At 62.6% G+C, this 25,110-nt stretch overlaps 2 protein-coding genes across 3 annotated transcripts in view; both read left to right on the top strand.

Annotated features, from left to right (window-relative positions):
* Positions 1-18,575, top strand: part of ABCA2 (ATP binding cassette subfamily A member 2) — a 33,301-nt gene extending 14,726 nt beyond the window's left edge. The window contains exons 10-49 of one of the 2 annotated variants that reach the window (XM_054848168.1): positions 95-254; positions 496-624; positions 914-1,081; positions 1,388-1,484; positions 1,871-2,044; positions 2,131-2,233; positions 2,895-3,009; positions 3,356-3,546; positions 3,776-3,926; positions 4,304-4,508; positions 5,032-5,196; positions 5,502-5,682; positions 5,973-6,185; positions 6,500-6,696; positions 6,782-6,964; positions 7,410-7,594; positions 7,675-7,795; positions 8,061-8,270; positions 9,292-9,498; positions 9,682-9,784; positions 10,157-10,485; positions 11,040-11,253; positions 11,433-11,538; positions 11,935-12,046; positions 12,465-12,525; positions 12,772-12,946; positions 13,032-13,147; positions 13,409-13,556; positions 13,789-13,912; positions 14,739-14,871; positions 15,062-15,179; positions 15,324-15,502; positions 15,820-15,961; positions 16,293-16,427; positions 16,662-16,765; positions 17,047-17,139; positions 17,370-17,472; positions 17,631-17,768; positions 17,985-18,191; positions 18,439-18,575. In XM_054848168.1, coding sequence (XP_054704143.1) covers positions 95-254; positions 496-624; positions 914-1,081; positions 1,388-1,484; positions 1,871-2,044; positions 2,131-2,233; positions 2,895-3,009; positions 3,356-3,546; positions 3,776-3,926; positions 4,304-4,508; positions 5,032-5,196; positions 5,502-5,682; positions 5,973-6,185; positions 6,500-6,696; positions 6,782-6,964; positions 7,410-7,594; positions 7,675-7,795; positions 8,061-8,270; positions 9,292-9,498; positions 9,682-9,784; positions 10,157-10,485; positions 11,040-11,253; positions 11,433-11,538; positions 11,935-12,046; positions 12,465-12,525; positions 12,772-12,946; positions 13,032-13,147; positions 13,409-13,556; positions 13,789-13,912; positions 14,739-14,871; positions 15,062-15,179; positions 15,324-15,502; positions 15,820-15,961; positions 16,293-16,427; positions 16,662-16,765; positions 17,047-17,139; positions 17,370-17,472; positions 17,631-17,768; positions 17,985-18,191; positions 18,439-18,474 — 6,031 coding nt within the window. In that variant the 3' untranslated portion in view covers positions 18,475-18,575. Of the gene's footprint in view, positions 1-94; positions 255-495; positions 625-913; positions 1,082-1,387; positions 1,485-1,870; positions 2,045-2,130; positions 2,234-2,894; positions 3,010-3,355; positions 3,547-3,775; positions 3,927-4,303; positions 4,509-5,031; positions 5,197-5,501; positions 5,683-5,972; positions 6,186-6,499; positions 6,697-6,781; positions 6,965-7,409; positions 7,595-7,674; positions 7,796-8,060; positions 8,352-9,291; positions 9,499-9,681; positions 9,785-10,156; positions 10,486-11,039; positions 11,254-11,432; positions 11,539-11,934; positions 12,047-12,464; positions 12,526-12,771; positions 12,947-13,031; positions 13,148-13,408; positions 13,557-13,788; positions 13,913-14,738; positions 14,872-15,061; positions 15,180-15,323; positions 15,503-15,819; positions 15,962-16,292; positions 16,428-16,661; positions 16,766-17,046; positions 17,140-17,369; positions 17,473-17,630; positions 17,769-17,984; positions 18,192-18,438 lie in introns of both variants that reach the window. The other variant, XM_054848167.1, reaches the window with a different exon arrangement.
* Positions 18,576-21,554: 2,979 nt separating this feature from the next.
* On the top strand, positions 21,555-25,055 carry CLIC3 (chloride intracellular channel 3). The gene is made up of 6 exons (XM_054848166.1): positions 21,555-21,706; positions 22,525-22,634; positions 22,990-23,115; positions 23,252-23,358; positions 23,601-23,776; positions 24,133-25,055. The coding sequence occupies exons 1-6, from the start codon at positions 21,671-21,673 to the stop codon at positions 24,292-24,294; spliced, it is 717 nt and encodes a 238-aa protein (XP_054704141.1). The 5' UTR covers positions 21,555-21,670; the 3' UTR covers positions 24,295-25,055.
* Positions 25,056-25,110: the final 55 nt, after the last annotated feature.

The raw sequence follows: 25,110 nt of genomic DNA, 5'->3' as shown, positions 1-25,110 counted from the left end.
TCAGTGTGAAATCCTCCCGGGCAGGGGTGGGGGCTGCCCGCTGTGAGGGGCACTGGGGGTGGAACGGAGTTGGCAGCCTGAACCCCCTTTGCAGGACGATTGAGCCCGAGGCACTGAAGCAGGGCAACATGAGCTCACTGGGCTTCACCAGCAAGGAGCAGCGAAACCTGGGCCTCCTCGTGCATCTCATGACCAGCAACCCCAAAATCCTGTACGCACCTGTGGGCACTGAAGTGGACAAGGTCATCCTGAAGGTGAGGGTGCAGAGGCCAGGACCCCTGTCCTTCCCCTCCCACCGGCCCCACACTGCAGGGACCTCCTTGCCCAGACGGGCTCAGCGGTGCCAGTGTTGCCAGAAGCAGGCAGCTGCCCTGGCCCCTGTTAGGGTGGCGATGCCTGCTGGGAGGCAGGCAGATACCTCCATGGCTGCTAGCCATCCTGGAGAGCAGGGAGGCCCCTGCCTCCTCCCACCGTGTCACCTTCCTCGCCCCCCAGGCCAATGAGACCTTCGCCTTCGTGGGCAATGTCACCCACTATGCCAAGGCATGGCTGAACATTTCCCCCGAGATCCGTGCCTACCTGGAGGAGGGCAGGCTGCAGAGGCGCATCCACTGGCTCCAGCAGGTAGGGTAGTGCAGTGGGGAGCAAGCCTGCCTGGGCTTTAACTGCCCTGGGAGTGGGAAGGGGGTGTCCTGCCCCCAGGGACCTCGGAGCTTCTTCATGTGAAGCTCTCAGGTGCTCCTGGGTGCCCACCCTGCTCTTGTGGGGACCAGGCTGGTTCCTGGTGCAGGGTGGACGCTGTTCCCTGGTCCCAGGAGGAGCGTTGGGTCCTGTCTGTGTCCATGGGGAGGACGGGGCTGAGAGGCAGGGCGTACCCCAACTTCTCCCTCCTGTATCTCCATCTCTGTCCCAGTTCACCGCTGACCTCCACAAGCACCCAGAGATCCTGAATGTTTCCGACAGCGATGTTCTCCACAACTTCCTCAACGGCAACTTCTCCCTGCCCAACACCAGCATCCTGCTCCAGCAGCTGGACACCATTGACAATGCTGCCTGCGGCTGGGTCCATTTCATGGCCAAGGTGAGGTTGTGCCTGCCTGTGGGAACCTGGGTGCTGGAGTGGCACCCGAAGCCTGCAGCTGGGCTCTGTGGGGCTGAAGAGGGGTCAGGTCTGCTCAGACCTCCTTAAGGCCTTGAGATGGGAGCCCTGGAGGAGATAGTGGCTTCTGCAGTGTCAGGAGCTTTGGGGTAGATGGAGGTGCCCATCCACTGTTGGGTTCATGGGCTTGCGGGGTGGCTGTGGGTGACACATGCTGCATTGTGTGCAGGGTCTGTGTGCTGGACCCATCGGGACACTGGGGTATCACTGGCCTTCCCCTCCCACTAGGTCAGCGTGGACATCTTCAAAGGCTTCCCGGATGAGGAGAGCATTGTCAACTACACACTGAACCAGGCCTACCAGGACAATGTCACGGTCTTTGCCAGTATGTCCCTGGGAACCAGTCCCTCGCAGGGGTCCCTGAAGCCATGTCCTTCTCCAGCTGTGCCTCTGGCTTTGGGACATGGCTCCCTTGGTGTATGCGTTGGGTGGATGAGCAAACCAAGCATCTCACAGTACCCATCCTCTGTCCTTGGCCAAGCCCTGCTGGGCACAGCACCCTGCCCCTGTCCTGGCTCTCCCACCACTGCCTGCTGTCCTTGTGCCCTCGCATCCCATGCCGGGGCTGTGCCCACCCTCCTCATCCATGGCAGCCCTCCTGGTGCCCTTGGCTGGGACATGCTGAACCCCTCCGTGTCCCTTGCTCCGGGACGGATGGTGTGGCCGTCTCCCATGGTGCCAGCGGCTCCCTGCCTCTCCTGCTGCCCACAGGTGTCATCTTCCAGACCAACCGGGATGGCTCGCTGCCCCCGCACGTCATGTACAAGATCCGGCAGAACTCCAGCTTCACGGAGAAGACCAACGAGATCCGGCGGGCATACTGGCGGCCTGGCCCCAACACCGGCGGGCGCTTCTACTTCCTCTATGGCTTCGTCTGGATCCAGGGTGAGTGCCAGCTCCCTGCCACAGCTGCCTGCATCTCCAGCCCCTGCCCATGCTGCCCGCTCAGCCTGGCCTCTCCTCCTCCCCAGACATGATGGAGCGCGCCCTTATCAACACATTTGTTGGCCATGATGTGGTGGAGCCTGGCAACTATGTGCAGATGTTCCCATATCCGTGTTATACCCGGGATGAGTGAGTAATACCCGCGTGGGCAGGGTGGGCAGGGGCAGGACAGTCCCTCTTCTCCTGTGCAGGTGAGGACATTTCAGCTGGGAAAAGGGGAAAAGTTTGGGGGCCTGAGAGAGGTTGGTGACATTGAGAGTGATGAGCAACCAGTTAAGCCCTGTTCCTTGGACCACCAGGCTAGACAAGCAGGGGAAGGATTTTATGCCCAGTTCATAGCTGAAGTGAGGAACTCGTGGCTGTGGGGTGTCTTGGAGGCTGAAAGACTGCAGGAGAACAAGAGGAGCGTGGTAAATGGATGGCACATGGGTCTGCCAGTGGTTATTGAACACAGTGGTCTGGAGGAAGCACCCAGAGAAGTCCCAGACCCACTAGCCCTGCAGGGCAGGAGGGTCAGTAGGGCCCAATCCACACCAAGGTAGACAGGGCACCAGGCTGAGCCCATGGCTGCTGCCTGCCTGTCTGCCAGGACCTAACAGCCAGGACACTAGATTGTCTTAAGGGCTCATTGGAGAAGCTCTTTCAGGGCAATAAGGAGCTGTGGGACTGGAGGGCTGGTTGTCCCCAGGTGGTGGGAGAGCCCTTCTGCTGCCCTGTGCCCCAGAGTCTCCTTGGATCTCTGCTGTGGTGCCACCATCCAGCTCTCCCCTCTCTTCCTCTACCCCACCAGCTTCCTCTTCGTCATCGAACACATGATGCCCCTGTGCATGGTGATCTCCTGGGTCTACTCGGTGGCCATGATGATCCAGCACATCGTGACGGAGAAGGAGCATCGCCTGAAAGAGGTGGGGATGGTGGGAGAGATCCCTCGGGAGGAGCTGGCATCTCTGAGCTCTTAAGTTCTGTGTTGCATCCATGGGCACCTTCCCCATGTCTCCAGGGTGTGTGAGTTGGGGCGGGCACAGATCCTACATCCCTGGGCTGAGCTGGTCCTTCTGAGTGTCCCCAGCACAAGCCCTGCCTGGCGCCAGAGGGAGCTGAGCCCACTGGCACCCCGCCCCGGGGTGCTGTGGCTGCCCACTCCCAGCAGCCCCCAGGGACCACCCGGTGCTGCCCGTTGCTGCCAGCGAGTGAGGCAGCAGTGATGCACAGGGTAGGGGACAGCCCTGCTGAGCAACATCAGCCTTGCAGGTGATGAAGATGATGGGATTGAACAACGCGGTGCATTGGGTGGCTTGGTTCATCACCGGCTTCGTCCAGCTCTCCATTTCAGTCACGGCACTCACCGCCATCCTGAAGTATGGCAAGGTCCTGATGCACAGCGATGTCCTCATCATCTGGCTCTTTCTCGCCATCTACGCAGTGGCCACCATCATGTTTTGGTGAGCTGCCTGGTCCAGTCCATGGGGTGAGGGGGCACGGGCAGCATGGGGGTCCTTGTGCTATGGGGTGAGGGTACTGGGAGCTGTGTGCGAGGGCCGGTGGAGGGGCACAGGTCCCCCCAGCAGCTGATTTGAGGGGCCAGTTTATCACCTCAACACCAACAAAATCAGACAGTGTGGGGAAAGCCCTGATGGGGAGGGATCTGAGGTGATACTGTCCTCCCTGCAGCTTCCTGGTGTCGGTGCTCTACTCCAAGGCCAAGCTGGCCTCTGCCTGTGGCGGCATCATCTATTTCCTCAGCTACGTGCCCTACATGTATGTGGCCATCCGGGAGGAGGTGGCGCATGACAAGATCACGGCCTTTGAGAAGTGCATCGCGGTGAGTCGGCTATGTCTGCTGGGGAGGTGCTTGGCCCCAGGTGTGCCCCAGGCAGCCCATGTCCAGTACACAGCCACCAAGCTGTCACCAAGCCCTGGGTGAACCTCTGCCTGTATGAACCAACTGCCCATGGGGCTTTGGAGGCATCTCCAGAAGGTTTGGTGCCTTCCAGGGCAGGGACCATGTCCATGGTGCTGGGTGGGGCAGCACTGGGTAGGAATTCACCCCAACCTGTTCCTCCAGAGCTGGCCTGTGGTTCCTGCTGACATCCCCTTCCCCTTCCCCTTCCCCTTCCCCTTCCCCTTCCCCTTCCCCTTCCCCTCCCCCTCCCCCTCCCCCTCCCCCTCCCCCCCCCTCTCCCCTCCACCTCTCCACAGTCCCTCATGTCTACCACAGCCTTTGGGCTGGGCTCCAAGTACTTTGCGCTGTACGAGGTGGCCGGTGTGGGCATCCAGTGGCACACCTTCAGCCAGTCACCCGTGGAAGGAGACGACTTCAATCTCCTGCTGTCCATGATGATGCTGATTGTGGATGCTGTGGTGTATGGGGTGCTCACGTGGTACATTGAGGCCGTGCACCCAGGTACGTGCAGGCAGTGGGGCACAAGGGCACCTCTGATCTTATGGGAGCCCCCTTGCTGGGGACACTGCTGGTTCCTGGTGGTGCTCACCCCTGACACGGTGGGATTTGGCACAATGTGCCTTCAGGGTCCCCTGCGTGTGTCTTGTTGGGGTTCCTTGAAGCTCTTCAGTCACATCTCAGTTTACTGGCCAGCTGTAGCCAAGCAAGGTGTCCATGGCTTATCGCCTGCTTGGGGAGGGGTCTCACCTGTTTCCTTTGCTTTCCTAGTAAAACTGATGTGCACCAGGCCCAACCCAAAGCCCAAAGGACTTTGCTTCCTTGCACAGCCCAGCAGTGTTGCCCTGAGCCCAATTGGCCAGGGCGCTTGCAGACCGTACCCCACAGTGATGTCCCTGAGCTGGGGAAACCTCCAAGGCCATGTCTGTGCCTGTACCCATGCTGAGCTCTGCCCTGGCCCTCGGCTGGCTTCTGTGTGGACACGGGTGTAGGGTTGGCCCTGACTCTGTAGGGGTTGTGCTTGCAGGCATGTTCGGCTTGCCGCGGCCCTGGTACTTCCCCTTCCAGAAGTCCTACTGGCTGGGCAACGGGCGAGTGGAGACCTGGGAGTGGACCTGGCCCTGGTCCCGTGCCACCCACCTCAGCATCATGGAGGAGGATCAGGCCTGTGCCATGGAGAGCCGGAGGCTGGGTGAGGGCAGACAGGGGCGGCAGGGGTGGCCTGGGGATGGCCCTGGCTCTGCTGCAGGGTCCTGCCTGGACCCCTGTGTGTCCTCTTGTCGGGGCAGGATCCTGGGCCAGGTGCTGCTGCTGGTCTGGGAGGTGCTGCCCATGGTACGGGAGGGGGGAAGCTGACGAGAAGCAGAGGGAAAGGGGCCACGAGCCAGCACAGCCGCTATGGGATGGAGGCAGGGAGGTTCATCCCCTGGGGGATCCCACTGCAAGCCCGGCTTCCCTGCCACCCCCTGGCTCCTCACCATCCCACTCTCATGGCAGAGGAGACACGGGGCATCGAGGAGGAGCCGACCCACCTCCCCTTGGTTGTCTGCATTGACAAGCTCACTAAGGTCTACAAGACGGACAAGAAGCTAGCGCTGAACAAGCTGAGCCTCAACCTCTACGAGAACCAGGTGGTGTCCTTCCTGGGGCACAATGGTGCAGGCAAAACCACCACCATGTGAGTGCCCGTCAGGGCGGACGTGGACCATGTCCTGGCCAGCTGCAGTGGGTGGGGAAGGTGCTGTGTGATGTCCTTGCAGGGCCTTGTGGCAGCTGGTGCCATGCCCAGAGGGCAGCAGTGTGGGTGTGGGGGTGGCACAAAAGGGGGACAGACAGCAGGCACATGGCCCTGCACTGACATTGCTCTGCCTGGGGCCCAGCAGATGCTCCTGGAGGTGGTGGTTGGAAGTGGGACCAAATGGAGGCATATTACATCCCTCACCTTGTTGCCTTTCTCCATCCTTCCAGGTCCATCCTCACTGGTTTGTTCCCTCCAACCTCGGGCTCTGCTACCATCTATGGCCACGATATCCGGACAGAGATGGACGAGATCCGCAAGAACCTGGGCATGTGTCCCCAGCACAATGTGCTCTTCGACAGGCTGACGGTGGAGGAGCACCTCTGGTTCTACTCGCAACTGAAGAGCATGGCAGAGGAGGAGATCCGCAAGGAGATGGACAAGTAGGCACCCTCCAGCCCTTTGCCCCATCCGTGCCTTTTGTGTGAGTGGGTCCCCTTCCTGCTGGCTGTGCTGTGGTGGGTGATCTGGGAGTTGAGATGTTCAAGCTGCTCCAGGGGACAAGTGTTTCCCAAAACTTGGGGTACCAGGCTGTGGAAGCCACCATAAGATCCTCCTGTAGCCTGGCTGCAGCTGGGCTGTCCTGGCAGCTGAGAGCCACAGGTACCCTGGGGGAAGAGGTGCCATGTGCTCCCTGCAGGCACCCAGCACCGATACAGCTCCCCCGGCATCCCCAGTGCTTCTCCCCTGTCCCCAGGATGATTGAGGACCTGGAGCTCTCCAACAAACGCCACTCCCTGGTGCAGACCCTCTCAGGGGGCATGAAGAGGAAGCTGTCAGTGGCCATTGCCTTCGTGGGTGGGTCACGGGCCGTGATCTTGGATGAGCCAACAGCTGGCGTGGACCCGTACGCACGCAGGGCCATCTGGGACCTCATCCTCAAGTACAAGCCAGGTTAGTGGAGGTGGGCAGAGCCCAGCATTGCTTCTCTGGCTGCGGCGGCCCCAGCCCCTCCACTGAAGCTCTGTGCCAACATCAGGGAGGACCATCCTGCTCTCCACACACCACATGGATGAGGCTGACCTGCTGGGTGACCGCATCGCCATCATCTCCCATGGCAAGCTCAAGTGCTGTGGCTCCCCGCTCTTCCTCAAGAGCACCTATGGCGATGGCTACAAGCTGACGGTGGTGAAGAAGCAGTCGGATGCCAGGAATGGCACAGGTCTGGGGGCAGCGGGACCCCATGTTTAGAGGAGTAGAGGGGACCAGTCCTTCTTCAGCCCAGGAAAGGAATGAGAGGTCAACACCCAAGTGCTCCCACCTCAAGTCTCCTTAGGCCAGGTGGAGGGGGACAGGGCAGGTGGTGTAGGAGGTGGCATCACTCAGCCTTGATTTCTGCCATCTGGGTCCCAGGTTAGACCCTACGTGGTGGCATTTGCTTCCACGTGCTCGTTCTGTCCAGTCTGTGGGCTGCCTACCAAGATGTCTAGCATGGGCCATGGTGCAGAACACAGTCCCTGGGCCAGGCAGGGCGGCCAGGGAGCCTCCAGCACCCTGCAATGAAGGCTGGAGGAGCCCCCGTGGCACTGGGGTGTAGTGTGGACATGGCAGGTCCTGGTGGGAGGCTGGGTAAGAAGTGACTGGCTGGTGCTGCCCCTCTGCCGCAGAGCCGGGCCAGCCGCACAGCCCCCCAGCCCACTCCTCCGTCAGCCCCTGCTCCGAGCCCCGCGTCTCCCAGTTCATCAAGAAATACGTGGCCTCCTGCCTCCTCATCTCAGACACCAACACTGAGCTCTCCTACATCCTGCCCAGTGAGGCTGTCAAGAAGGGCTGCTTCGAGAGGCTCTTCCAGGTACCCATGGGGGCTGGTGAGGCGGGCTGCAGTGGTGTGGTCACCTCCTGCCCTCCTCACGCAGCACTTTGCTTCTGCAGCACTTGGAGCAGAGCCTGGAGGAGCTGGACCTCACCAGTTTCGGTCTGATGGACACCACACTGGAGGAGGTCTTCCTGAAGGTGTCTGAGGAGGACCAGTCTCTGGAGAACAGTGACGTGGGTACGGGTGGTGGGGGGACACATGGTGCTGCTGGGGCTGGTGAGGGGCTGCGTCCCTTTGCGTGGCCTTGGTGGCTCCTCTTCCCTTGCATGTGGCCGCAGGAGTCTCCTTTCCCAAGGGGAGGAGTGGTCTCCAGCAGAGCCCATCCTGGCCCAGGGCAGCTGGCCTCCACTCCACTCTGGGTTTGCGGAGCAGAGCCGTCCCCACTCTGCTACACTGCAGTGAAGGGTAGCATGGCTGGTGGCAACCCCCCTTCTCCTTCCAGACATGAAGGAGTCCAAGAAGGATGCCCAGCGGCCACCCACCTCTGAGCTGGGCACAAAGCCCGAGGCCAACGGGGAGCCCCTGGCCGAAGCAGCCATGCCAGAGAAGCCTGAGGTGGAGCTCAGCAACCTGGTGACCTGCTCCAAGCTGGCGCAGTCGCAGGCGTCCCTGCGCTCAACCTCCTCGGTGGGCTCCGTGCGGGGTGATGAAGGTGGGGCTTATTCCGAATTCTTTGGGGATTACGCGCCCCTGTTCGATAACCGGCAGGACCCCGATAACATCAGTCTGCAAGGTTCGTGCCGCCAGCCTGATGATGCATCTGCCGATACTGCGCCCAGAGAACCGCAGCCTGGGTTGGGGAGGGCTGGGAATGGGTGCTTCCACCGGTTTGCACCCCCAAACTGGTAGCATGTGGGGGGGGGTCCTGTGCTGAGACACAGAGACAGTGGGCGCGGGCGCAGCTGGCGTTAGCACTGCCCTTTGCCTCCCTCGAACCCGTGAGTGCTGCCCTGCGGACTGGCTCCACTAACGTGCTTGCTCCTCGCGCTGGCGCCTGGTCAGGTTGTCTCCTCTTGGCTCTTGGGCATGGAGTCGTCTTCCAGCTGGTGCCTTGGCCCTCTGACCCCTGACCCAGGCTTGGCGCTCTCCCTGCCGGGATGCTGGAATTGCTGGAAGACAGAGGGTGCAGGCAGGCGCCCTGAGGCTGCTGCTTTATTCACAAATCCTTTTCGAGGTTCTCCCAGCAGGTCTTGTCGTGATTAATTCAGGGATGTGCCACCGTGGCTCCCTGGCCGGGAAGCCTGAGCACTGTGATTTGGGTGGTGAGAGGCAGAGCCAAGACGGTGCTGTGGCAGAGCTCCCTGAGCCCCGGCCCCGTGCCCGCTGCCTCGCTCAGTCCCCCCCCCTCCGCTTCCCATCCCCCCTTTCTGACTGCACTGACCCCTCACCAGCTGGGAGAGCTGATGGGAAAATGAGGGAGTTCTGCCAAAAATCACTAACTGTTTTTTTAAAACTATTGTCTAAATTTCCCATTTGGGGCCAAGAGGAACCCGCCAACCAGCTGCCTCGCTTCATGCTGTGGTGCCACCATGGCTCGGTGGCTATCGGGGTTGGTTGCTGCCCTGTCCTTCAGGGCGGCTGCGCCCAGCTCGGTGCCCAGCTCAGCTCCCTGGGAGCCAAGGTGGGTGCGGGAGTGGCCATGCCAGGGGCCTGACATCCTTCTCCCCTCCCAGAGCAAGAGGCAGAGGATGGCGACCTGGCTGGGCAGGGGAGCTTCAAGCTGGAGGGCTCGTGGCTGAAGCTGCGCCAGTTCCATGGGCTGATCGTCAAACGCTTCCACTGTGCCAAGCGCAACACCAAGGCCCTCTTCTCACAGATCCTCCTGCCCGCCTTCTTTGTCTGCGTGGCCATGACAGTGGCGCTCTCTGTGCCCGAAATAGGTGCGTGCGAGCCATCCGCCTGCATGCTGGGGGCTACTGGTGGCCCTTTCTGCCCGCCCCAGTGCGGCTGGTGGGGACACTGGCTAGGGGGAGGATGAGGACAAGGTTTGCGGGCATTTGGCCAGTCTGCCTGTGCAGGGCAGGGCTGCAGACGTGACTGGGTTCCTGTCCTTGTCCCCACAGGTGACCTGCCACCCCTCATCCTCTCACCATCGCAGTACCACAACTACACCCAGCCTAAGGGAAACTTCATTCCTTACGCCAATGAGGAGCGGCGTGAGTACCGGTGAGAGCTGCCGCTCCCCATCCCTGTCTCCATCCCTGGGTCTGTGACAGGGGGCAGCAGGCGGGGCAGTCCGCAGTGGGGCTGGTTGCAGGGCTGGCTCAGGCTTGGAGCAGAGCCTGGCCAGCCATGTCCCCTTGCAGAAAGCAGCCTCCGTCCTCCCCAGAGTGTCTCTGGGAGAGGTGTGAGCCCTGATGCTGGCTGCGATCAGCAGCTTGGCTCATGCCAGGCATGGGCTGTGTGTTCCCTTTAGCCATGCCTTTTCAGCCATGGTAAGTGCCAAGGCCTCGTGGAGGTCCCAGCAGAAGATGGCCAAGGTGGTGAGACCCATGTCTCCTGCTCCTTGCTCCCCCTCACCTGCTGCTCTCCCCACAGCATCAGGCTGTCTCCCGACGCCAGCCCCCAGCAGCTGGTGAACACCTTCCATCTGCCCTCTGGTGTGGGGGCCACCTGCGTGCTCAAGACAGCCTTCAACAACACGCTGGACCAGCCCATGCAGACCCTCAACCTCAACAGCAACGAGTCCAAGATGCTGGCAGCCAAGTACTTTGATGCCATGTGCATCGACTCCTTCACCCAGGGCCTGCCACTCTCCAACTTTGTGCCGCCGCCTCCATCCCCGGCTCCCTCTGACTACCCCATCTCAGTGGATGAGGACCTACTCCGTGCCTGGAACTCAACAACCTTCTCCTCCACTGTCAAAGGTATCACCTGCACTTGGTGCCCGAGTGTGTCTGGGCCTGGGATTCATCTCCAGCAGGGAGATATCTCCCCCACAGAAGCAGCTCCAGGCACCCCTGGAAGTGCCTACCAGTTTGCTCTGGCCACAGCAGAGCATTCCATCACTGGGATGAACTGCTGGCCCAGGGCCAATGCTGGCCATGGAGCGCTGCTCCCTGTTCAGCCCTGGCAGTGCCGGTGGAGCTCCCTGGGATGGTGGCACCATTGAGAGTCCTGTGGCCAGCCTTGTGTCACCCTCACCGGGCTGCGGTCCCCAGCCATTGCCTTCTCCAGCCACACTTCATGCCCCCTCTCCGAACCATTTCCTTCCCCCAGAGTTTTTCCCCACGCCCATCTCTTTGTCCCTCTCGGTCACCAGGACACAAAAGGCCTCTTGCAGACCAGGCTCTGGCCATGGGGCAGAGCGCTCCCTCCCTGCCCGGCTGGGACCCCTCGGCTCAGCCTCACGCCCCCATGTTGTCCCAGGCAGCCTGGGCAGGCAGGAGCCTGGCTGTGAGCTGCCCTCTCTGCTCCTCAGAGACCGTGACCTCGGCCCCTGCCCTGCCCCGCATCGTCCATGAGCCCATCAAGTGTACCTGCTCCATGCAGGGGACTGGCTTCTCCTGCCCCAGCGGCGTGGGGGGCCACCCCCCGCAGATGAAGGTGGTGACGGGAGACATCCTGGCAGACATCACGGGGCGCAATGTCTCCGAGTATCTGCTCTACACCTCAGACCGCTTCCGGCTGCACAGGCAAGAGGGAAGGCTGGGAGGGTGGGTCAGCCTGTGCCCTGGAGCAGGGGTGAGGGACTGGGGACTTGGGGGCAGCTGCCCAGGGTGCTGACAGGAGCCAGGAGCATGCTTGAGCATGGCCCCACTTCTGGTGGCAGGGGACAGCGGTCACAGCTTCTTGGTGATGCCTTGTCCCACAGGTATGGGGCACTCACCTTCGGCAACGTCCAGAAATCCATCCCGGCCTCCTTCGGGGCCAGGGCCCCTGCCACTGTGCGCAAGATCGCCGTCCGGAGAACAGCCCAGGTGGGACCGCGCTGTGCCCCGCGGCAGCTGGGAGACAAGTGCGCAACAGCAGCCATGGCACGGGTGGGGAGAAGGGGGCAGGCAGCGCTGCCTGCACGGCAGGGACCCCTGCCCACAGCTCTGCAGCAGTGCTTTCCACTGAGGAATCTGGTGGGGCTCTTCTTGCCCCATGGGATGCTTAGTAACTCCCACCCCAGAAGGTCTGGCCCAGCATGGTCACCAGTGGCGTGTTCTTCCTACAGCTGTGAGCATAGGAAGCCTGCCCTGTGGCTGTCCCATCTTGTCCCATCCCTTCCCACCCTGCCCCGTCCTGTCTCATCCCATCCCTCCCTTCCAGACATCTGCCATGGGCCCAGCTCTCTTGCTACCTCCCACCACTCTTCTCTGCTCCTCCAGGTCTTCTACAACAACAAGGGCTACCACAGCATGCCCACCTACCTCAACGCTCTCAACAACGCCATCCTGCGAGCCAACTTGCCCAAGAGCAAAGGCAACCCTGCTGCCTACGGTGAGGGTCTGGAGGCATTTAAGGGCAGAAGCACATCAGGAACAGCTTTAGTCCAACCAGGCTCTAAAGTGCAATGTCCACTCTTGGACCAAGCAGGCTAGTGCCCCTTTTGGGACAGGGGAGTTGCACACCTTGGCTGTGAGATCTGGGCTAGGCAGGGTCTGGGCTAGGGCAGAATGTCCTGAGGTGCTGCCTACTGGCTCCTAGACTTGCAGTGTTTCTGAGGACACTGTCTGCCAGCCGGTGAGGGAGGGTTTGGCCGTGAGGCGCTCGGTTGCTTCACGCAGCTCAGCTCCTGCCAAGCTGCAGGGAGGAACCTGTCCTCCTGCTCAGAACCAGGACCAGGCAGGCTGGGGGTGGATCTTCTGTCCTGAGCCAGCTTTCATGTTCCCATGCTTTTTCTTGGGCCTTCCTGCAGGCATCACGGTCACCAACCACCCCATGAACAAGACGAGCGCCAGCCTGTCCCTGGATTACCTGTAGGTCCAGGGAGTGGGTTTGAGGGAGGGTGGCCATCCCATGGAAGGGAGGGAGCTCCTCACCGCGGTTTGCAGGGGAATGCCGAGGCTACTGCCGTGCAGGCTGCATGGCGGGGGGGACCAGGTGGCTGTGACGTGGGGGTCCCTGTGCCGTGCCATGCCCTGCACACAGCAACTGGCCCATGCCAGGACGGGCAGCCCTTCCCTGGACAACTGAGGGTGACGCTGTCCTTGCTCCCCATGCAGCCTGCAAGGCACAGACGTGGTGATTGCCATCTTCATCATTGTGGCCATGTCCTTCGTGCCAGCCAGCTTTGTGGTGTTCCTGGTGGCCGAAAAAGCCTCCAAGGCCAAACACCTGCAGTTCGTGAGTGGCTGTGACCCTGTCATCTACTGGTTGGCCAACTATGTGTGGGACATGGTGAGCATGGCACATGGCCCCACCAGCCAAGCCCCCAGGGCTGGGTGGGTGGGTGGGCAGTCACAGAACTTTCTGTCTTCTCCAGCTGAACTACCTGGTGCCAGCCACGTGCTGCATCATCATCCTGTTCGTGTTTGACCTCCCGGCGTACACTTCTCCCACCAACTTCCCCGCCGTCCTCTCCCTCTTCCTGCTCTACGGGTACGTTGCTCAGAGGGGTGGTCAGGATGCACTGGTGGGTCCCTCCGGTGCCCCATCTGCACTGTGGCTGTGTGGGCAGGATCTGGCCTTGGGGCTGCCCATCTGGCAGGTGTTCGGGAGCTCCTGTAGCCGGTGCGCTGCGAGGGCTAGGGTGGAGAGCCCAGGGAGGATGGGGCTGGGAGATGGGCAATCCCAAGGCTGGACAGTTGGCACTGCCTCTCCTGCCACGCTGACGTGTGCTCCTGCTGCTTGCCTTCCCAGTTGGTCCATCACCCCCATCATGTACCCTGCCTCCTTCTGGTTCGAGGTACCCAGCTCCGCTTATGTCTTCCTCATTGTCATCAACCTCTTCATTGGCATCACAGCCACCGTTGCCACGTTCCTGCTGCAGCTCTTTGAGCACGACAAGGTATGGGATTCATAGCTCTGCCTGGGGCCACCAGGAAGGGAGAAGCTGCCATTGGGTCATGGGACAGCTCAGGCTGGGAGGGACCTCAAGACCGCTCCAAACTCCTGGTCCCAGCAGGGTCAGCTATGAGTCCTGACTGGGCTGTGTCTTGGCAGGGATCCTGATCCTACCATGTGATTGCTGTCCTCAGGGGTGTTTCTGATGGTCATGTCCTCTCTGCCCATCCCCACAGGATCTGAAGGTGGTGAACAGCTACCTGAAGAGCTGCTTCCTTGTATTCCCTAACTACAACCTGGGCCACGGCTTGATGGAGATGGCCTACAATGAGTACATCAATGAATACTATGCCAAGATCGGTATGGCCTCTCGTTCCCTCCTTCCCTTGCTCCAGCGCATGTGGGGCTGGGGGTGACACAGTGCTGGCACATCCCCCTGCCCTGTGGGGCTTCCCGAGGCCCAGAGCAATGTGGAGCAAAAAGCCAGGGAATGTGAACTAGACTGGGGCGCAGGAAGAGACGTGGTTGAGGGTCAGCTGTGGCGTGGTGCCAGTGATGTTGAAAACGGTTCCTTGGGCCATCCTGAATAGCAGTGCAACAGGGAGAGGAAGTTGTGAGCCCTGGCAGAGTTGTGCGTTTCTACTGCTGTCGCACACTGCCTGCGGTGGGGCTGTGGTGGGCCATGGTGGAGCCATGCTGTGATATGAAGGATGGGGACTGCAAGGGCTCTTTCCTTCCAGATGTGGTCTCCTGGTTGCAGGGCTGCACTACCCAGCCAAAATGAGCCTTTTGCTACTCACAGCTTCAGCTTGGCCTCGAAAAGCTCTTGCTGTTCTCTGCTTCTCAAGCAGCTTCAAATATATAACCCAGGTGCTGCTGGCATCATGAGGCAATTTTGGGGCAGGATCTGACAAATCCATCCAATACCCACTCTCACTTGGGTTGATTCATCCAACTGAGGTTGAAAAGTTGCAAGAGGATTTCAACAGCACACGTGCTGTGAATGGAAAAGCCTTGTTGTGAGCAGCCCTGGTGCCAGCAGCACCAACCAGCCCAGGCAGCTGCGGCAGGGGAGGGGACACAGGAGCAGGACAGAGTCATTGTCACAGGCCGGCTCAAGACGTATGACCAGGTTGTCCCCATGAGAAGGTGTCCCCAGCCGCTCTCTCCTCTTCCTCCCACTCAGGGCAGTTCGATAAAATGAAATCGCCCTTCGAATGGGACATCGTGACACGGGGGCTCGTTGCCATGACAATCGAAGGCTTCGTCGGCTTCTTCATCACCATCATGTGCCAGTACAACTTCTTCCGGAAGCATCAGTGAGTGTGGCCAGGGAGTGGGGGGCAGGCTGGGGGGCTGGCCACAGGGAAGAGCTTTGCCATCAGGACCCCTTAGCTCAAGGCTGCCCCTCTGGTGGGTGTGAGCTGGGGAGCTGCCCATCCCCAGCAGGGTGCGGGCAAACAGCCCCCATGCCGGCATGCCCACCTTGCCCCCTGTGTCCTCCTGCAGGCGGCTGCCTGTCTCCACCAAACCCATTGAGGACGACATCGATGTGGCCAATGAGCGGCACCGTGTCCTGCGCGGCGATGCCGACAATGACATGCTGAAGATCGAAAACCTCACCAAGGTGCAGCAGCAGGGTGGCAACAGTGGGAGATGCTCCAGGGCTGTGAGGAGACACCTCAGAGCCATCCCATCCAAGGGATGTGGGTCGGGGCTGGGGTTCTGGGTGCCTCCTGGTGGGCTGAGCCCCCCGTCCCCTGCCCCCCAGGTGTACAAGTCCCGCAAGATCGGGCGCATCCTGGCTGTGGACCGGCTGTGCGTGGGTGTGCGTCCTGGCGAGTGCTTTGGGTTACTGGGCGTCAACGGCGCAGGCAAGACGACCACCTTCAAGATGTTGACAGGGGACGAGAGCACCACAGGCGGAGAGGCCTTCGTTAATGGGCACAGGTCAGGAAGCGTAGGTTGGGTGGGAGGTGGGGGCTGCCTGCTGTCCTGGGGACAGGACAGGGTCTGCTTGGGGGTCTCCCAGGATGAAGCAGCATTGAGTCTGCCTGTGTGGCTCCATGGAGCTCTGCAGCCCTGTGTCCTGCTGGGCTGACCATCGTCTGGGGAGTGGCAAGTGACGCCGGCTCAGCCAAGGCTGCCCGTTGTGGGTTATCTGGTAGAAGATTTTCCAGTATAAAGGCGTATGAAAGGGGGGTGAGCAATGGGGTGCTTCCGAAAAGCAATTCCTTCTCCCCACGGCCTCTCCTCCTCTCCCGCAGCATCCTGAAGGAGCTCCTGCAGGTCCAGCAGAGCTTGGGCTACTGCCCCCAGTTTGACGCGCTCTTTGACGAGCTGACGGCCCAGGAGCACCTGGAGCTCTACACCCGCCTGCGCGGCATCCCCTGGAAGGATGAGGAGCGGGTAGGGCTCTGGGCGACCAATTGCCAGCACCCGTGGGCTGGTGCTGTGCCACGGGAACGGCATCTCACTGGGTACCAGTGGGGACCTGAGCCAGTGCTGCCCTCATGGCAGTGCTGCCCCAGTGGTGCACCCACATGGGGGGCTGGGCACATGCACGCGCAGGCCCCCACCAACACTCGTGGCCGTGCCAGGGGCTGCTGTGGGGTTCCCCTGACTGGCACATTGCTTGTGGTCCCCTTGGCAGCTGGCCCGTGCTGCAGAGCCCAACCGCTGCCAGCTCTGCCAGCCCCGTGGCCTTGGCAGTGTGACGGCAGCCCCCCACGCCTTGCAGGTTGTCAAGTGGGCACTGAAGAAGCTGGAGCTGACCAAGTATGCTGACAAGCCTGCCAGCACCTACAGCGGAGGCAACAAGAGGAAGCTGTCCACAGCCATCGCGCTGATCGGATACCCGGCCTTCATCTTCCTGGTGTGTCCTGGGCTGCAGCCCCCTGCCTGCAGCGTCCTCCTCCCACCCTCCATGTCCCTGGGCTGGTGCCAGGCTAGGGTGGGGAAACGGCCCTGGGTGGGAGCTGCCTGCCCCCGGCTCTGCCATGAGTGTCCTGGGGTGTGGGATGGTGTGCTGAGCCAGGCTCGGGACAAGAAGAGGGTGGTAGGGTCACCCCAGGGTCTGGCATGTCTGAGGGTGCTGTCCTTCCCGCAGGATGAGCCCACCACAGGGATGGACCCCAAGGCACGGCGCTTCCTCTGGAACCTCATCCTGGACGTCATCAAAACGGGTCGCTCCGTGGTGCTCACATCCCACAGGTCTGGGGGGGGGCTTCTGGCTGCACTTGCAATGCCTCCAGGCACCTGGGGTGCTGGGTGGGTGGGATTGGGCTCTTTGGTCCTGGGGGATGGCATTCAGCAGGGGCATGGGGAGCAGAGGGAACCTGAATGCCCTCTGTTGCCTTCTCCCATCCCTGGTGTGGTGGGGCCACTGCACCCAGGTGATGGCCTGGGGAGCTCGGCTCCCCGCCTGCCCCAGCTGTGGCCCCTGGCACTGTTACCCTCGTGCCACCCTGCTGAAGCTCACCCTATCTCCCCAGCATGGAGGAGTGCGAGGCGCTCTGCACCCGCCTGGCCATCATGGTGAATGGGCGGCTCAAGTGTCTTGGCAGCATCCAGCACCTGAAGAACCGGTAAGAGCCCAGTGGGTGCACTGCAGGGTAGGAGGGGGCCGGGCCCCCGCAGCTGGGTGACGGCATGGCGCCCTTTGTGTGGGTGCTGCTTTGGAGAGTGGGCAGCGGACGGGCTTACTCAGATGGGTGCAGCAGCTGCTGGAGAGCATTGTCCCCTTCCATGGGGTCAATGAAGTGCAGAAGTGCAGGCAGGCGGGCAGGTCCTCATGGGGTCCTTTGTCCCTGCACAGGTTCGGAGATGGCTACATGATCACAGTGCGCACCAAGTCCAGCCTCAGTGTCAAGGAGGTGGTGAGGTTCTTCAACCGCAACTTCCCTGAGGCCATCCTCAAGGTGAGCTCCCTGGGGTGGCAGTGGAGGCCCCTGCTAGCCCCTGCCTCGGGGTGCAAGCAGCCTTCATCCCCCAAGAGACACGTCTGTGGGACCCCTCACAGGGTGACAGGAGAGGGTTGGGGAGAGAGGGCTTGGGGTCACCTCCACGTCCCCTGCAGGAGCGGCACCACACCAAGGCCCAATACCAGCTGAAGTCGGACCAGATCTCGCTGGCACAGGTCTTCAGCAAGATGGAGCAGGTGGTGGATGTGCTGGGCATCGAAGACTACTCCGTCAGCCAGACCACACTGGACAACGTGAGACCGGGGATGGCGTGGGCAGGTGGATGCTTCTCCCCAGGGATGGTGGCTGTGCCAAGTGCCTGGCAGAAACCACCTTTGGGATGGGAGGTGGAGCCAGGTGGGGGGCATGGTGGCGGCCACAGCTTGGTGGGATGGCAGGCGAGGGGCGCGCAGGGAGTGGAGGTGCTCATGGGGGTCCCTCGCAGCCTCATGCCCCTTCCCCCCCCCCAGGTGTTTGTGAATTTTGCCAAGAAGCAAAGTGACAACCTGGAGCAGCAGGAGACGAGCCCCAGCTGCGCCCTGCAGTCGCCCCTGGAGCGTGTGCTGAGCCTGCTGCGCCCCCGGGCTGCCCCCACGGAGCTGCGGGCCCTCGTGGTGGAGGAGCAGGAGGACCTGGAGACCGACGATGAAGGCCTCATCAGCTTCGAGGAGGAGAGGGTGAGTGGTTGTCCCCAGATCTGGGTGTCCCTGGTCCCAGCTGTGTCCCTGCCATGGGGCACCAGGGCTGAGTGCTGCGGCACTGTGTCTCGTCCAGGGAAGGGGACACGGTGGGGCCAGGGATGGACCAGATGGCTCTCTGGGAGGGGTGGGTGCTCCCCCCCAGGCCGGATCCTGGCCCTAGCAGCACTGGGTGTGCTGGGCAGAGCAGGCAGCCCCTGAGCCCTGCCCGTTTCTGTGCCCGCAGGCTCAGCTCTCATTCAACACGGACACGCTGTGCTGAGACCCCCGGGGGCAGACACATTCCCCGGCTGTGAAGACACGGAACCCTTTTGGCCTCTCCCCTCCCTTCGTCCCGTCGAGCAGAGCTGCCACGGCCAGAGGCACGTGCCAGGGAGGACACAGCGGGTACGGCACCGACCTGGACGGACCCCGCAAGCCACTGGCTGCCAGGTGGCCTTCGTCCCCTTCAGCTCTGGGGCAGTGTCACTGTGCGGTGTCGGGGACCACTGTCCTTGGCCGGCTTGCCCAGCCAGTGCATGCCAATGGACAGAGACTGCAAAGAGAAGGACACAGCTTGGTGCCAGTGCTGCCGGCCCTGCACACTGTGTGGCAGGGACGAGCCTGTGAGCAGTGCCTTCGGTTGGACACCCATGTTGCGCCCACCCCAGGGACCCCCAGCCGTGGGGATGCCCCCCCGGCACTGGGACCGGCACCACCCGAGGCCTGGCCCAGGCAAGGCCAGAGGAATGACGGCTGCTTTCGCCTTGTTTTCATCATCCCTGGCTTGGTGCTCGCCCTTGGCACTGTGGAGGGCATGGGGTCCAGCACCATGGGGGCAGGAGCTCTGGGGCTTCACCCATGAGTGATTTCTGTCACTGATGGGATGTCACCGGTGACTTCTAGCCTGCCCGAGGTGGGGACCTCAGCCCCACTGATGTGTCCCGCCTGCCCACGCTGCTGCCAGCTGAGGTGTCCAGCTGCTCCAGCCTTGTCACATGTGCGCTGGGCACTCAGCACCATCCCTGGGGCTGGGCAGTGGCACCCCTGCAGAGGGGCACATGGTGGGGGAGAGGGGTATTTCACAGGGTATTTCACATGCTGGCACCAGCTGTTTCTCCCCTCTGCCCCCAACCATGTCCCTCCTTGCAGAGCCATTCACCCTGCCTCCTGCCTGCCCCCACTGCCCGCTTCCTGCACCACAGGGCATCCATCGCTGTGACTGTGCCACTTTTCTGCTGTGTCCCTCTCCTTTCCCCCCCTGCCCTGGCACTCACTGCTCAGCATCTGGCCCTGTACAGGAGCCATCTGCACTGGCTTCTTATTGTTGGGTCACTGGTGGTACTGGGAAGGGGGTTGCTGCACCCCAGGATGGCTTTAGGGGTGGGGTGGCCAAAAGAGCCTGGCTGGGCACCAGCACAGCCTGGCAGCGCTGCCCCGGGTGGTGGGGAGGGGAGGATGGACTACGGCAGTGGAGCCAGCAGCGTCACTGGGGCCAGCGATGTCACCTGGGGCCAGCGACATCAGCTGGGGCTGGCAGCGGGTGCCCCCTCAGCCAGCAGCGCCCCTCCTTTCTGCAGAGGGTCCTGCCGCCTTGTCACCCATGGGGGCCGTGCCCAGCACCCACAGCCTGGCAGCACGCCCTAGCCTGCAGCGCTCCAGTGACCCACAGCCGTGCCCAAATACAGCGTGATGGCAGAGCCTGTGGCACTGACCTCGGCCACCCACCCCATGGGTACCCCAGGCTTTCACAGCACCCCGGGGTGACCGTGCACAGTCCCCTCCTTCCTGGGGAGCGCCTAGGGCTGGGCTGCCCCCATACCCCCCCCCTCCCCAGCTGCCCTTTCTGCCTCCCTGGCACGGCCCCAGGCTGGCTCCTGCAGCCTGGGCACCCTGGCTCGCTGCCGTGGGGCCCCACACCGTGTGGGGAGGTGGGTTGGGGCCAGCCTGGGCCCCACTCAAGGACACAGGAGCAGGGACAAACCCAGGTGGCAGCAGACCCTCTGCTGTCCCCGTGCCCCTAGTCTCGCCAGTCCTGTATGCCACCTGCTATAGATTGTGATACAATATACAGTATTTTCAATAGGAGAAAAAGTTGGGGGGGGGGGGAGATAAGCTCTATTTTCAGATTTTTCAGACCATATTTTTTTTTAGCGGCATACTGGAAACTGGCTGGTCCTGGGGGGGGGATGGCACAGGTGAGCACCCCCCACCCAGGGTGCCCCTGCTCCTTTGCTGGGCACACTCTGCCTCCCCGGGTAGGTGCTGGGGGATGAGCCAGCTTGGGGTTAGCCCTCTGTCACCAGAGAGAGGGGATGGTGTCACCCACGGGTTCCCCCAGCTGTGATCTCGGCAGTGGCACCCTCAGGGCAGCCCAGGGTGGGCATGGTGCTGTGCTCTGGCCAGGGCTTCGTCCTCGCCCTGTGCCTGCCCCACTGCCCTGTCGCGCAGGGCTCCGGGAGGGCACCGGCACCCTGGGCACAGAGCACCCCCACACACACACACATATCCACAGTGCTGTCCCCACCATCCCCATGCCCCATGGCTTTTGATGGTCAGTGGTGATGTTTTTGTGCCCCCAGCACGGCATGCCCAGCGTACGCCTGCCAGCACAGCCTGGGTGGCTGCAGCAGCCTCCTGGGTTTAGGGCTGTCCAGGCACAAACCCTGCTGGGGGCACCCCGAGGGTGGCAGCAGGGTGGGAGCGGGAGGGCATCACCCCAGGGCAGGGGTGGCCTCTGCCTTAACACTATTTGCTTTGTTGAGTTTGGCCCTGCTTCCTGCTTCGCCTCCTTCTATACGTCCTTGGCCACCAGCTGCAGGCACAGTGCCATGCGCCCCCCCCCCCCCCCCCCCCCCCGGGCACGGGGCACCCTGAGGGGGTGGAGATGCCTTTGAGGAGCCTGTACATTGCTAGCAAAAGAAACAAAAAAGATGAACTGTGAAAATAATGATCGTTTTAAATAAAAAAAAATTAAAAAAAACAAAAAAAAAAAAAAACAAAAAAAACCCCTGGATCTGGCATTGTTGCTGGTGGGCAGGAGTGCCCGGGCTGGACAAGGGCTGAGGTAGAGAGGGGTTCACAGTGCCCCAGGGTGGGAGTGCAGGAGCCTGCCATGGGCAAAGGGAGCTGGGCACAGCACCGGGCCATCCCCAGCACTTGGCACCTTCTGGGTGGGGGTGGGGGTGGTGTGACATGCCGCAGGGGTGCAAAGCTGCGCAGGGCACAGGCAGCACAGGAAAGGTGCCCAGGCCCAAGCTGCTGCAGCAGGCAATGCTGCGAGCCGCCCTTGCCAGACCCATGCTGGCGGCAGCAGCAGTGGCCAGGGCCCCACAGCAGGGCGTCCCCGGCTGTGCTGTGGGGCCAGGCGTGGGTGGGAGCGGGTGCACCCCGGGGAGGAATGTAGGCTGGGAGGGGCCGTGACTCCAGCACGGACATTTGCGGCACAGTCACCACTCTGCCGGCAGCCGCCACCCAGCATGGCCGAGAAGCCCCAAATCCAGCTCTTCGTCAAGGTGAGGGGGGGGGGTGGTCATGGGAGCCCAGGGTGCCTCAGGCCGGTGGGCACCTCTGGCTGCCACCCTGGCATTGCCTGGGCTGCGGTGGCCCAGCCACCCCTGCCCACCACAGCACCCAGATGTGGGGCCCTGGGCAGGCAGGGCTCAGGGCTCTTCTCCAGGGCACAGCATGCTGCTGCCTGCCCCACAGGCATGGGGGACTGTGGGTGCTTGGCCTGGGGTGTTGGACTGGGGTGCCCCCCTCCCAAGCCAGAGCCCCCTGCCCAGCAGCCCAGCCACCGCGGCATCTGCCTGCCTGCACCTGCGGGGCCCTTCCCAGCCACTGCCTGGCCTGGGCAGTTTGTCCTGCTGCACAGGACAGGGCCCGCCTGGGGATGATGGGGCCACCAGTGTCGCCATTGCCTTGCTCTGGCACAGTCCCTCCCACAGCTGCCCCGGGTGCCATCATCATTGCTGCCCCCAAGCTCCAGTCCCCTCGGCACTGCAGGGCTGGGGCAGCCTGTGGCCCCGGTCCCCTGGGGACGCCAGGGCCAGCACCCGCTGCGCCATGTGGGCTGCCCTGGGGTGGGGCACGGAGGCCCCAGGAGCAGGCAGGGGCCAGGGGCTGGCACCCTGCCCCACATAGCGGGTGCCACGTGCTGCCAGCACTGCTCGCTGGCCTGTGGCCAGCCTAGGCTTGGCCGGGGGGGGTGGGGGTGGCACCATGCACCCTGCCACCCTCAGCCCACACCCACTGGGGCTGCCCAGCCAGCGCTGCCCCTGCTGCGGCTGTGCCGAGGGGACGGAGTAGCTGAGCTCTCCCTCTCTGCTCACAGGCAAGTGAGGATGGGGAGAGCGTGGGCCACTGCCCCTTCTGCCAGCGGCTCTTCATGGTCCTGCTGCTCAAAGGGGTGCCCTTCACCCTCACCACCGTGGATGTGAAGAGGTGAGTGGTGCCCATTCCCAGGGGCTGCCAGCCAGGGCCAGAGCCACAGGCAGGGTGGGACAGCCTTGCCCCGGCACACTGATGGGTGGTAGGTCCCCAACACCTTGGGAGGGGGCATGAAGGGTGAGCACTGTGGGACGCATGGAGCCTGTTGTACCCCCCCCAGATGCCCACCGCTGCCTCAGGGAGGTTGGTGGGCATTTTCCAGGGCAGAGCTGCCATAGGGACACACTGAGGCAAGAGCAGTCCAAGGGCACCACCTCATCCCTTTGCCCAGGACACACACGCGCACACACACGTGTGTGCAGTGCCCTGGGCACTGCTGGGCATCAGCATCCATCCCCCTCTCCCGCAGGGCACTGGATGTGCTGAAAGACTTCGCACCGGGCGCCCAGCTGCCTGTTTTGCTCTACAATGGTGAGCCCAAGACCGACACTGTCACCATCGAGGACTTCCTGGAGGACAAGCTGGGCCCCCCCATGTCAGTGGTTGGTGCTGCCCCAAGAGGGGGCAAGGGGGCAAAGAGGGGCAGGAGAGGCTGAGAGAGGGGCGGGCAGGCAGCACATGAGCCTGCTGGCCCCTGCCTCCTTCCTCAGCTGTGCCCGTGTTCCCCACAGGTTCCCCAGCCTGGTACCACACTACAGGGAGTCAAGCCTGGCCGGGAATGACATCTTCCACAAGTTCTCCACCTTCATCAAGAACCCAGTGCCTGCCCAGGATGAGGGTGAGGAGCTGGGTGGGGGGGACACCCCATGCAGCCTCTCAGGTGCCACCCCCAAAGCCCGGTCAGGTCACCCTGAGCCTTTCTAGCTCTCCTCTGCCCCAGCCCACAGCTGGGTCTCCAGGCGGTGCCCCTGCCCACGCAGTTCAGCGTGGCCATGCCAGGGCTCTCTTGGGAGGGCAGGGGCAGGTGCTGGCTGGAGTGGGCCATGCCCTGACACAGCGGTGCTGCTGCCCTCCCCACAGCGCTGCGGCGGAGCCTGCTGCGGGCCCTGCTGAAGCTGGACGAGTACCTGAGTGCCCCGCTGGAGTACGAGCTGGCCCACGACCCCCACCTCCAGGCTTCCCAGCGCCGTTTCCTCGACGGGGACCAGCTCACATTAGCTGACTGCAACCTGCTGCCCAAGCTCAACATCGTTCAGGTGAGCGCAGGCATCCTGGCACCGTGTCCTTCCCCTTTCCCTGGCTTCTCGATGCTGCTGGCCCCGTGCTCTTGCCTCCCATGGGATGCCTGCAGCAACCCTTGTATCAGCCCAGTGCCCCCCTGGCACCTCCTCCCCACGACCCCTGCCCAGCACTGTGCCTTCCCACCCATCTCACTCCCCTCTGCATCCCCTGCCAGGTGCCACCCCTGCAGTGCCAGGAATGTCCCCTGGCCCCCTGCCCTCCTTCGTGGCTGGCTCCTGCCCATGAATACCAGCACCTGGCTGCGGGGCCCTCCTTGGCACACCGCAGGCACACAGGGCTGGGCTGGGGCTCACCCCATTTCTCCCTGCAGGTCGTGTGCCAGCATTACCGCCACTTTGGGATCCCCAAGGACCTGCGCGGTGTGTGGCGCTACCTTAGCGGTGCCAACGAAACCAAGGAATTCAAATACACCTGCCCCAACAGCGAGGACATCGTACAAGCCTATCGCTCCGTGGTCCGGTCACCGCAGTGAGCCAGGCACGTGCCCAGGTGGGCACAGGACCAGGGTCGGGCAGCAGGCCAGTGCCCGCCCCTGGTCCTGCTACAACCACCACAGTCCTGCCTGCATGCACTTGGGAAGGCAGAGAGCATGAGCTGTGCCCCTGGCACCCAAATTCCCCCAGCTGGCACCCCTGCCTGAGGTGCTGGCAGCAATCTACATCACACCGAGCCCACAAATGCGTTCTTGCCTCTTGTGCCACCCTCCCTGCCTGGCCCTGACCCCCTCGACCTGCCCTCAAGCATCAGGATGGGTGCAAGGGGGCCGCAGCCACTGTCTGTACCAAAGCTGGGCAATGCTGAGGGCAAGGGAAGGAGCTGGGAGGGAAAGCTGCCCAGAGCAGAGGGCTGCGGAGCACAGAGGGCAGGCACTGCAGCGAGCATACCTGCAGCCTGCCTTGGAGGCGCACTGTGCCACCTGCCAGGTGAGTGACCCAAGGCAGGGCTGTGCCAGGGCAGCAGGCACCACAGGATGCCCCCGAGGAGCTGCACCGGGGAGGGGAACCAGCACAGCCTCTGCAGAGCCCCAGGAACGGAGCCGGGGGACGCTGCAGGTGGTGGGCACTGCCCGGCCCCCGTCGCACTGGCTGAGGGGAGTGGAGGGCACCATCCCCCCAGAACCCACCGTTAGGAAGCTCTCAGGAGCAGATTTGGGAGAGGGATGGGGGTGAAGTGGGGCAAGTCCAAGCCATGTATCAGAGCTCCCAGAAATCAATAAAGGCTTTGCAAGCAAGACAAGCATGAGTCTGGAGTGACCAGCCCCAGCAGCTCTCCTCCCTTGCAGGACTTT

This window comes from Grus americana, chromosome 20 (assembly GCF_028858705.1).
Source record: "Grus americana isolate bGruAme1 chromosome 20, bGruAme1.mat, whole genome shotgun sequence".
Lineage (NCBI taxonomy): Eukaryota > Metazoa > Chordata > Aves > Gruiformes > Gruidae > Grus > Grus americana.
Note: the sequence above shows the minus strand (reverse complement) of the source record. Positions and strands in the feature narration are given on the sequence as shown.